Source organism: Aulonocara stuartgranti, assembly GCF_965226115.1.
Source record: "Aulonocara stuartgranti genome assembly, chromosome: 20".
NCBI lineage: Eukaryota > Metazoa > Chordata > Actinopteri > Cichliformes > Cichlidae > Aulonocara > Aulonocara stuartgranti.
In genome coordinates, this window is record NC_138956.1 from 19782600 (window position 1) to 19795222 (window position 12623).

The 12623-nt window shown below is 39.2% G+C and overlaps 1 protein-coding gene across 6 annotated transcripts in view; it reads left to right on the forward strand.

The window, feature by feature from the left end:
* Positions 1-11778, forward strand: part of foxp3b (forkhead box P3b) — a 31322-nt gene extending 19544 nt beyond the window's left edge. For 4 of the 6 annotated variants that reach the window (XM_082517625.1, XM_082517624.1, XM_082517627.1 and 1 more), the window contains 9 exons: positions 11-101; positions 576-744; positions 6070-6162; positions 6798-6885; positions 7300-7368; positions 7489-7642; positions 7917-7993; positions 8852-8953; positions 9165-11776. In XM_082517625.1, coding sequence (XP_082373751.1) covers positions 11-101; positions 576-744; positions 6070-6162; positions 6798-6885; positions 7300-7368; positions 7489-7642; positions 7917-7993; positions 8852-8953; positions 9165-9359 — 1038 coding nt within the window. In that variant the 3' untranslated portion in view covers positions 9360-11776. Of the gene's footprint in view, positions 1-10; positions 102-575; positions 745-6069; positions 6163-6797; positions 6886-7299; positions 7369-7488; positions 7643-7916; positions 7994-8851; positions 8954-9164 lie in introns of all 6 variants that reach the window. The other 2 variants (XM_082517628.1, XM_082517629.1) reach the window with 2 other exon arrangements.
* Positions 11779-12623: the final 845 nt, after the last annotated feature.

Here is a 12623-nt window from a genome sequence, read left to right on the forward strand (position 1 = left end):
TTCTTTCCAGTGCTGGAGCAGTATGGAAGGCATTAGACAGAAGCAGCAGAGACCATCAGTTCTGCGTCACGTTTCTCCAGTCGCTTACAGGCAACGACGTGGTATACAGATATTTAAATGTCTTTTGCTTTACTTTAGGAGAAGACGATTTGCATTTGATGCATGCAAATCGTCTTACAATCGTTCTCTAAAGTAAAAGATTAACTTATAGAGACAAATACAGAATGTATTAAAAATGCAGAACTTATAAGCTCCATATTTAACAAAAAAACAACATATGAAATACTGAAACTAAGGATATTTTTGTCTGTTTGTTTGTTTACAAGTGTTATATGCTAATTTTTTAAATTAAGTGTAGGATTTTTTTTCCTGTGCTTGTTATGACATTGTGACACATGTGTTAATTCTATGATTTGCTGAGTGTAAGATGCTGGTGCTCTATTTTAGGTCTTAAGAATTTTTTTTAGTATAGTAATATACCAGTTAGGTAGTGTAGCACCAGTGGCATATAGTATTAGGTTTCACTTTGTATGGCAAGAATCTACATCAATCTTTTCTTCCCCTGCTGCATCCAGAAAGCAGTGCAGCAGTCTCCATTTGCAAGGAAGAGGTGGATGCATGCCATATTCTTCAGGAACCTTCACCTCACATGGGCTCTTCTCCCACATCGAGCCATCATTTCCTCTCCTTGAGGAGGGGAGACATTCAAAAGCAGACCTCTCTTGAGGCCCGGCTTCATGACGGGTAACAATTAATTCAGTTCAGTTCAATTTTATTTACATTGTGCCAAATCTCAAAGATGCTTTAGACTGTAAAAATAAAGACCCTACAATTTAAGAGAGAAAACTCCAACTATCCGACAGTTACCCATGGGTAGTATTTTACAATAAAGGGATAGAAAAATTCGCCTTTAACAGGAAGAAATTTCTAGCAGGAGCAGGCTCAGGAAGAGGCAGCCATCTGCTGCAACCAGTTGGGGTAAGGAGAAAGAAAAGAGACCAGGGAAGCATAGAGAGACAGGTCAGGAAATCAACGATGGGAAAAAGAAGACAAAATTTCATGACATGCAGTAGTGGTGTATAGTGGAAAAAGGTGAGTGTCCCCCAGCTGCAGGCGACTAAATTTACCTAATCCAGCCTTAACTGTAAGCTTCAAAAAAGCTACTTTTAAGCCTAATCTTAAAAGCAGAGAGGCTGTCTGTCTCTTAAATCCAAATTGGGAGCTGGTTCCACAGAAGAGGGGCCTGGAAGCTGAAGGCTCCCATTCTACTGTTAAATACACACAGGTAAGCCTGCAGTCTGAGAGCAGCATGCTCTACTGTAAGATAAGATGGGGCATGATTATTATTGTATGTAAGGAGGAAGGATTTTAAATTTGATTTTTGATTTAATAGAGAGCCAGTGAAGAGAAGCCAGTATAAGAAACATACAATGTGTAAAACAAGTATTGAACACAATTCACCAATTTTCTAAGTAAGTATATTTCTTAAGGTGCTATTGACATAAAATTCTCACCAGATGTTGGTAACAATCCATCCAATCCACACATGCAAATTGAACAATAGATGTAATTAAATTAACTTATGTGTAATAATGAGAAATGACAAAAAAGAAAAAAGTATTGAACACATGAAGAAAACAGTATGGAATGACATCAGCTGAAATCTATGAGTAATTAGTAATGAGCCACTACAAATTTATATCAGCGCTGGTTCGGCCCCAAATGATGGCCTATAAAAAGGTGTCTTATTACCAAGGTGTCATACAAGAAACATCTCATGATGGGTAAAACCAATGAGCTTCACAACTACATTGTTGCAGCATATGTACCACTGACTACTGAAGAATTTCTAAACTACTGAAGGTTCAAGTGAGCACTGTGGGGCCATAATTCAGGAGTGAAAAGAACATCATTCATCATAAACTGGCCACAAACAAGTGCTTCCTGCAAGATTTCAGACAGAGGAGTGAAAAGAGTTATCAGCAGAGTTGTGCAAGAGAATCAGCAGGTACTATTGTTTCAAAGAAAACAATAAGTAATGCACTCAACTGCCATGGCCGTATGCCATGTGTGCATGCTCACCACTGCTGACTGTCACTGCTACTGTTTAATAATAATAATAATAATAATAATAATAATAATAATAATAATAATACATGCAATGTCTGCAGGTCAAAACGCACTGAAAAGCTCCCCAAAAACACCATACTAACAATGAAGCTTGGCTGTGGGAACATCATGGGGTGGGGCTATTTTTCTGCATTTAGCACTGGCACACTTCATATAATTCAAAGAAAAATATATAGAGGTAAACTTGACAAAAATCTGCTGCGATCCACCAGGATGATGAAGATGAAGCAAGGGTGGACATTTCAGCAAGACAGTGATCCCAAACACACAGCCAAGGAAGCTGTCAATTGGTTTCAACCAAAGAAAATAAAGCTGCTATAATGGCCCAGTCAGTCACCTGACCTGAATCCAAATGGAAACAACTAAAGCTCATAGACGTAACCATCAGGATTTAAAGACTGTTGGTGTGGAAGAATGGCCCAAAATCACTCTTGAAAAAAAAAGCTCTTCTATGAAGTATTAAATACATTTCACTGTGTTTCATACTCATGTTTCATTTCTTATTATTACATATGTCTTCATTTATGGACATCTACTGACATATGGTTTTATTTCATTGCATGTTTTTGGAATGGTTGTTACTGACATCTGGTGAGAATGTCATCTCAACAGCACCTTCAGAAAATATTTTGTGAAGTGTTCAGTACTTACTTTACCTGCTGTATGCTCTCTCTAGTTCCTGTCAGCACTTTTTCTGCAGCAATTTAGATCAAAGGTTTTTCAGTGAGCTTTAATAACAGGGAACTACAGTAGTCCCGCCTAGAAGTAACAAATGTGTGAACCAGCTTTTTAGTTTTACTTTGTCTGCTTTGTTAAACAAAGATTCTAGATCTTTGTTTAGTGTTCATATCGAAAGGCATATCATGATCAAAAATAACTCTAAGATGATTCGCTGTCTTCCAGGAAGACTGGAGACTTCTAGGTCCGAGTACAATAACTTCAGTTTGTCTTAATTTAGAAATAAAAAATTAGAGGTCATCTAGGCCTTTATGTCTTTACAACTTGACTATTGTTTAACTAACTGATTCTGGGTTCATAGATAAATAAAACTGGGAATAAGCTCAATTTTCTATAATAATGTGAGAGACTGTTAAAGTCGTACAGAAAACAATTACTCAGTTACTGCAAGTTACTACTGCTAAAGGTGGTTGTAGAAGCTGTGGAATTGTCCCATTATTTGACAAATCAACAGTATCTCATACCCCAGGTCTGAGAGTGAGCGGGGTACCACTTGCACAGCAATCATGCACAGTTGTTGTTATCCATCCATCTTCTTCTGCTTATCCAGTTTATGGGTCACAGGGAGCAGGAGCCTACGGCAGCTGTTGTAGCATGATTTTACATCATAAAATCAAAATCACATACACTACCTGTCAAAGGTTTTAGAACACCCCAATTTTTCCAGTTATTTGTTGTAGTTCAAGTCATTCAAGTACAATGAATAGTTTGAAATGATACAAAGCTGGTGAACTGCCAGAGGTAAAAAAAAAAAAAAAAAAAGTAAGGTTACCCTAAACTGAAAAATTAACATCTGAATTATGCAAAAGGTCTTTTTCAGGGAACACAAAATGTATTAACAATTTAAAGCTCTTCTGCAAAAATGGAGCTTGATCAAGCCTTGAAAGCTGGTGCTACTAATTCCTACAGGTGTTCCAGCTTTTCTGGATTACTTCCAACCCCCTCTGTCTGCATAAAAGAAGTGTTGGTCAGCATCAGTTGAACAGTATTGTACTGCAGAAAGTAGTGTGATGCTGCAAAAATGGTGAGGAAAAAGGTGATTAACAATGGAAGAGAGACAGACCATCACAACACTTATAAATGTCGGCCTGTCCTACAGAGAAACTGCAAAGTCAAGGTGTCAGTGAGTACAGTTTCCTTCAACATCCAAAGGCTCAGAAACTTTGACAGGAAGAGGTCTGCAGACCCAAAGACACGACTGAATCAGAAGACAAGTTAACAGAGAGAGCTGAGAGTTCTCAGCTGTGTGATAGGCGGCTGACAGGACAACAGCTTCAAGCACAGCTTAATAGTGGTCGTAGTAAGAAAGTCTCAGTTTCAGCTGTGAAGAGAAGACTTTGAGCTGCAGGTTTGACAGGACGAGTTGCAGCAAGAATGCCAGACGTCAGAATAAGACAAAGAGGCTTGGCTGGGACATGAAACACCACCATTGGACTACTGAAGACTGGAAGAAGGTATTATGGACTGATGGATCAACATTTGAAATCTTCGGTTCATCACACAGGATCTTTGTACACCGTTGAGTAGGTAAAAGGATGGGTCCACAGTGAGATGATGGTCTGGGGCTGTTTTACTGGATCCAGGGTCGGTGACTTGTACAGAGTGAGAGGCTCCCTGAACCAAAACCACAGCATTGTGCAGCACCATGCAGGACCCTCTGGTATGCACCTAGTTGGTCAGGGATTCATCCTACAGCAAGATAATGACCAAAACATAAGTCCACGCTGTGCCAGAACTACCTCAGGAACAAAGAACAAGGTGGTGAGCTTGAAAACATGGAGTCCAGCACAGTCTCCAGACTTAAACCCCATTGAGCTGGTTTGGGATGAACTGGACAGAAGAGTGAAAGCAAAGCAACCTACAAGGTCCACGTTTATGGGAACTTCTGCTACAGATATGGGAGAATATTCGATTTCTATTGTAGAAAGAATGCCAAGGCTGTGTTCAGTTGTTATATCAGGTGCTACTTTGATGAGTCAAAAGTTTAGAATACATTTTGGTCTATAAATTGATTTTGGCTGTAATTGCTTTTTTGTACTATGTTTTCATTTCAGAGTGCAATGAGACATTAAACTGCATAATTTTCAATAAAAACTGAAAAATTGGGGTGTTCTAAAACTTCTGACTGGTAGTGTATGTTGATGAAAAGCCAGCACATTAAAAAAATAGACTTTTGGTTCACTAAAATGAGCACTTGGCTGTGGTGAAAATGAGCCCAAAGACTGGAGGTAAGTTGAGCTGGTGGTTCATATTACACCAAGACAAACATGTGATCTCTTGTGACTGACATTATATTTCATGTTTTAGATGTAGCATAAGAGTTGTTGTAAATTTTTATCTAATTTTAGTGGGTGGAGCCTGGTCTTTAACTCTCATTATGTAACAGCTATTTTTTCAATAATCATGATTCTAATTTATATTATTTTGTTTTCAGTTCCAATAGATATGGCCGATCTTTATAACCCTGGCTACAAAGTTTGTAATTTTTAAAATATTCACAGCATTTTAGGACAGTTGAAAGAGTAGATTGAAAAAGTAAAAAGCAAATCATCCCTGGATGTTCATGAATAAAGAAAAAGTGTTCATTTTTGTAGGTTTTCAGTGTCCATTTCTTAAATGACTTGTGATTACTTTTCCGTCTTTCAAACTGGTAAACAACTTAATTATATATTTATTTGGTGATAACCAAAGTCAGGGCTTTAATAACGATTAATTTTTTTTTCATTTAAATTTGGTTCATAGACTTGTTAGTAAATTAGTTGTCTCTAATTGCTCATCACACCCTGTCAGCTGGCTATGCTGATACCTAACCCTTGCTAGTACTTGGAACAAGTTGGTCCACAAGAATTATTTTTTGAACCTCATATTAAGACGTCAGTTTATAGCTATCATTTTTGAGTTCTGTCTGTCTCACTTTTATTTCTGTCTCATATTTCTTTACCTATAGGACAGCTTAAGAAAAAAATGGCTCATACCCTGCTCCGAAAACAACAGTCCTTTGTATCTGCATATTGCAGTTAGCATATTTTATGCAACACATAGCATTGCAATGCATAAATCCTGAATATACGGGTTAGAAAACTTTTCATATCAAAAGTCAGATTGGCAGAAAATGGTTTGGAAGTCTTGGTTTTGGTGCGTTATGTTTTTACACTCTTGACTGTCACACTCACATCACTGAAACATTTCTGTTTCCTCCAGCATCCCACAGGGGACCAGTGTTCTGCTCATGAGTGGGCTCTGCCGATGGCCTGGCTGTGAAGCAGTATTTGAAGACTTCTCTAGTTTCTTGAAGTAAGAACTGTGCATTAATTCAATGAATACATTTTTTGTGTGTGTGTGGCGTGGCAGGGTTGGAAAAGGCTATTTCCTCATTTCTGGACACAACAAAACTAGTAGCATTTATTAATTCAATCCATTTCAGTTCAGTTCAACTTATATAGCACCCATTCACAACAACAGTCAATGATTTATTCATTGATTGGCATTGGCATACTATGGGCTCACTGCAGGTCTGCATGGGCCCCACAACAGGCCCCTATGTGCTTAGTGTTGGCAGCCCACACCATGGGCTGCCCATGGTGGGGTCATTGGGCCTGAAATGTCATGCCATTACTGGGGCCCCACAGTGAGTTGCCCACTGTGGACCGTGTGGGTTTTATTTTCCAGGATATTCTACTGGATATTTGCATTGTTTTAAAAAGGACGATTTCAATCTTCTAAATTTATATTTATAGAAATTTATAGAAATTTATTTACAATAAATTTGGTTTCACGTAGTTTGTGTTTTCAAAAGTCTAGTTTTATTTCTTTGTCTTTACACAACCAATTATTCGATTTTGAGGCCTTTTTACAAAGGGCAGGAAGCTCTGGATATTTTTAAACCCTGTATTAACCCTGAATATACCCTGTGACAATTTGTCTTTTAGGCATCTTCATTCTGAACACGGACATGGTGACAGAAGTATTGCTCAATGGAGGGTCCAGCAGGATATTGTTCAGTACATGGAAAGTCAGGTAGAACCCAGAGAAACAAAGCTACAGCAGCACTATGCTGTATGAATGCTCATGTGTAAATATGTCCAAAAATAGATACAAGTTTCTTTTTCTTTCGAACCTACTCAATCTCGCAGTAGCTATAAGCTTAAAAGGAACATCTTAGTTAAAGTTGAAGTTTCAGCTAGATAACTGAGGGCTCTGCATCCTATTCTGCTTTTAGAAACTTCTAGAACCATAAGTGAGCCAGCATTCTGATAGTGAAGTCTTCTGTTATGTTCTATATTTTACTATGTTATTATGAGATCAGTCTAAATGAATCTGAGACGAAGCATTTTAACACAGAAGCAATGAAGAGTAGACACATGAACCTGGTTATCCAGACTCCTAAAAATAGAAGTAATCCAGTGATATATGGGAATTCTCTTTTTTCAGCTCATTCTGGAAAAACAGAAACTCATTGCAATGCAACTTCATCTCTCAGAGGACAAATACTCTGACTCGGTATGTCTACATGCTAAGACAGTAAAAACAAGAATTTCCTTGAAATATTGCTTTATTTTTCTTCTGGAGAGAAAATAAATGGTTGTGTCTGTTCACATCCACCTTCATCATTATATGCAGAAGGCAGCTTCTGAGTGGCAATACAGCCTTCCTCTGTTCCTGCCGCAGCCTCAGGTTACCAGTGGAGACAGAGTGCAACAGTGGGCCACCAAACATCTGGAAGAGCTGGTCCAGCATGGCAACAGACCTACTGCTTCTGATCATCTCCTCCCAGGTAACAGTGAAATTCACTAGGATTCACACACAAATGGACTTTTTTACTATTTTATGCACATTACGTTTTCACCATAACATATGTTCTTTCAGATAAAATGCTATTAGAGCTTATTAGCTAATATAAATGATTACATTTGACAGTTGAAATGTGCAGTACCTGTATATTTGTTGCATGTTGTGTTTTATCTCTAAATATGTTTCAAAAGCACATTATCCAAAGAAGTGTGTTTGATGGGACAAACTGATGAGAAACGCCCACTGTTCTTTTATAGATTTGGTTCCCAGTATTGAGTGTTACAAATACAACAACATCAGGCCTCCTTACACCTATGCATACTTGATAAGATGGGTGAGTTTGTCTAATGTTTTATTTTCATTTGTGAAGTTGGTCTGATCTGAACTGGTCCCTGATTTCTCAAGGCTCTAAAGCAGGGGTCGCCAATCTCAGTCCACGAGGGCCGGTGTCCCTGCAGGTTTTAGATGTGTCCTTGATCCATCACAGCTTATTTAAATGGATAAATTACCTTCTCAACATGTCTTGAAGTTCTCCAGAGGCCTGGTAATGAGCTAATCATGTGATTCAGGTGTGTTGACCCAGGGTGAGATCTAAAACCTGCAGGGACACCGGCCCTCGTGGACTGAGATTGCCGACCCCTGTTCTAAAGTATACACTTCTATACACACTCTCTGGATGTGTGTTTTTTTCCAAGTCACTGCAACATGTGATTTGATTTGATATACCTTTATTAGTCCCACTAGGTGAAATTTCATAAGGCTGCCGACCTATTGCACGCAATGGCGGCGCCATCTTACCCTCATATTCAGATACTTTACAAAAGACCTTGGAAAAAAAGGTTTCATGCTTTAAAATTGTATCTTTAGGCACTTTATTTGTAGCCTGTCACAAAATCATTGTTTGTTTCCATTTCTTTAGTTGCATCAATAGTTGCAACACACTTTGACAGGCTTAAAATGATATTTTGTATGAACAAAAGGCAGCCAACATCCAAAGAAGAGCTTTGAATGTCTTACCTATTTCCCATTTTCCTACCAAATATAAATAAAATGAAGGGTGGCTCAAGGCTTTGTAAGTCTTCCTCAAAGGTTTACAGTAGGAATCAGGTTTTATCTGCAAACTGTAGCTATTTATGACTAATTTGCCAAATATTGCCACTGCTTACCCTTCCATGTGTGTGACTGGTTGCAGTCTATCCTGGAGTCTCCAGACAAACAACGTACTCTGAATGAGATTTACAACTGGTTCACTACCATGTTCTTCTACTTCAGACATAATACTGCCACCTGGAAGGTTTGTACTATTTGGATGAAATATTAATTGTGATGCCTACTTGTGTACAGAATACAAGTGCTTTTTATTGTAATAAACTGAACATTTGGGCACAGTTTAACATAGAAAAAAAACTGTGCCAACCAGAACATCTCACTATACTGTACTGTTTTTAATAGCATGGCTTCCATGTTGATAGAACTGTTTCCTTGTATCTGTATCCTCTCTCCAGAATGCAGTACGTCACAACCTCAGCCTTCACAAGTGTTTTGTGCGAGTGGAGGGAGGAAAGGGAGCTGTGTGGACAGTCGATGAAATGGAGTACCAAAGGAGGAAGGGTCAGAAGTATCAGCGGTATAAAAATCTTCAACACGAACACACAGGAGAGCAGAAGTGTACAATAGGAAGCAAATTAACAAACTCTTGATAACTTTCTGTTATCTTGTTTCATTTACCCCAACATCAGCAATCAGGCTATGTGGTCAGCTTTGTAACTCAACCCATTGTTTAACAGTGTAGAGACATGGTAAAGAGAAAGGACAGCCTGAACACATCAGGACATAATAACAATCAGGGGGTCATTAGCAGTTCTTCAAATGATAATTACAACTGCAGATGAAGAACACATGACATGTTACACCATGTAATTATATAGATACATATATATATATATAAAAAAAACTAAGCCAAAATCCAGAAGCAGCGTATAAAAAACTAAGTAGCAGCCATGTGCTGCTAATCAAATCCATTTCATTAATGAATCATCTGTAAGTGTGAACACATATATAAAAGAAGAGGATAGGAAGGTTTGCAGTGCAGGTCTGGAGATTTCATCTGTGTCCTAGAACATTACGAGTGATCCTAAAAAAACAATTCTTGTTGCCCTTTTATCTGGCAAGAGTTAAAAGGCCAATTTCAAATATTTTACACTGATTATTCACAAGTAGAAAACATTCAGTACTGCTGCAAACTTTCCCTAGGAGTAGATATCCCATCACGCAAGTTTGGTCTACTACACAAGTTACTATACCAATGTGTGGATATTTCCCATTCCATTCGCTTCCGCTTATCCTTTTTCAGGGTCGCGGGGGGCGCTGGAGCCTATCCCAGCTGTCATAGGGCGAAAGGCGGGGTACACCCTGGACAGGTCGCCAGTCTGTCGCAGGGCTAACACATAGGGACAGACAACCATTCACACCTAGTGGCAATTTGGATTATCCAATTAACCTATCCCCACAAGCTGCATGTCTTTGGACGGTGGGAGGAAGCCGGAGTACCCGGAGAGAACCCACGCAAACACGGGGAGAACATGCAAACTCCACACAGAAAGACCCCGGCCTGATGGTGGAATTGAACTCAGGACCTTCTTGCTGTGAGGCAACAGTGCTAACCACCGTGCCACCGTGCTGCCCTAATGTGTGGATATAAGAAGTGAAAACACCTAGGATTTACTGAATAATCCAAAATCTTGCTTTATACTACAGACCTCTGTTCTGTGCTTTGCTGAGGAATTAAAAAAAAAAGAGCTATTCTTTAGTAAACGTCCTAACTGTTGAGATCTGTAAGAATAAGACCAAAATGCAAGACTCCAGCAGACATGATCAAAATCAAGCATTTGATGGAGTTAAAAGCAAAGACCAAAAAAAAATCCCAATAGTGAGGAATTCAAAATAATCACACAGACCCAAGACAGGCCTGCCTACACAAAGTCAGGATTTATAGATAAGTGCAGACAGGTGGGGAAAACGACACAGCTAAACATAACGAACACAAGTGCGAATAATCAGGAAATGAAGGTCAATGTAAAACACACTGACACGGAGCCAAGAACATTCACATCGGACATGAAGACAGAGAAAAGGGGACACCAGATGATAAACACAGGAAGACCACTTTGACTTTGAAAGTGGTCTTTCTGGACCACTTCCTAGACTTTGAAGCAAAATGTGGAATTGTCCAGGAAACTTCCTGGGCTTTCAATATTACAGAACTAATATTGATACTGGCAGCTTTTGCTGCAGATCTAACCTGTTCAACAGCAGCTGATGTTTGAGATTGAAGATCATCATGTACTACACCACTTCCAACTTAATGATAGAGTTGTGATGTTGATAAGTCTGTTAGCTTGCATGGTTGGCATTTCTACAGCTTTCTTTCCTAGACAGGCCAGACTTTGTAACTTGCGTCACAGTACAGAGCACAAGCAGAGAAAACTGAGAAAACAAACTTAAGTACTTAGAGGTAGACACTAGACGGTAAACCATCTTGAAAGGCTTAAACAATCCCAAATCCTACAGATAGAGCAGGTATTAAGGGAAAGGCGTGTAAAAATATATTTAAGTCAAAAGAAAAAAAAAGAAAGTGGGACGATAGAAAAGAAAAGGGAGTTTGAGAAATCCCTACTGGCAAACATAAAGTGAGTGGGTGGTGTTAGTGTTACTCCATTGTGCTTGCGAATCACATTGTGTTTGATTTTAGGGATTGCCCCGTGAAGTGGCTCACAGCCTACTCCCATTACTCTCCTGGAAACCCCTGAGCACCAGCACTGAGCTGCTCACATCCAGATATCATCAGATAACGAGCAGCAGGAAGAACATCTGGAGGATGAAGAATCTTTGAAGTTTATCTAGTTTGTGTTCAGATTGAAGACTTGATTATGATTTATAGGTTATTGCATTATGATATTTGTGCCCCTGTCTGACAAATGTTTTTGTGCTCACTCATTCTAAAAATAAATGAATCTAACCTTTGTGGGTGTCAAACCATTGTTCTCATTTTATCCATTCATGAATTAGTTTCATGAGTTTCCTCCAATTAGTAGGTAAGGGTTCAGACGTCTCTTGCAGAGACTCTTTACATTGTATCACCGCGGAAGCACTAGCTGGTAGTCGGGCCGTACGCGTGTCTTAGTGCAGTTGAACATAATCCACAAAGTCCGCTTGTAGTCGAAAAGCAAACAGGCAAACATTTATTTCCACAGTTTTGAAATACAGTGATCCATTTGAATGTTCCAGTACACTGCAAACACGGTAAGAAACTGCTTTTCTCCACAGCTAGTTAAAGCCCCCGTAGCTCCACACTGCCCGTCGCGAACACTCCCCCCGTGCACAGTTACCGTATGTTAAAGGAACAGTACGTAAAAATTAAATAAGGCAAGAAAAAATACAATTTAACTGTAAATCTTATGCTAAACAAATTATAAAGTAAAAACTGAAATTCCCCATTATCTTACACTTATCCTTATCCAAAATGATTCAAATTACCGTATTTTCACGACCATAAGGCGCACTTAAAAGTCTTAGATTTTCTTCAAAAAGTGCGGCGCGCCCTATAGCGCGGTGCGCCCTATGTGTTGTAAGGAGGACGTAGTAGAGAACACCATGAGAACGTTAAAGGGTGAAGTGTGGGCCTTGATCGTATATACCGGGACAATCGCACATACCTGTATAAAAGAACAGGTATGTGCATTATGCAGGACATCGTTGTTTTAACAACCCTGAAAATGGCAAAGAGACACGCTTACGAAGCACAGTTTAAACTGAAGGCCATCAGCTACGCGGAGGAACATGGAAATCGAGCAGCGGCGAGAGAATTTAAGATTAACGAATCGATGGTTCGCAAATGGAGGAAGCTGGGAAAACAAGCTCCGGCAGGTCAAGAAAACGCAGCTGAGTTTCCGCGGACATAAGGC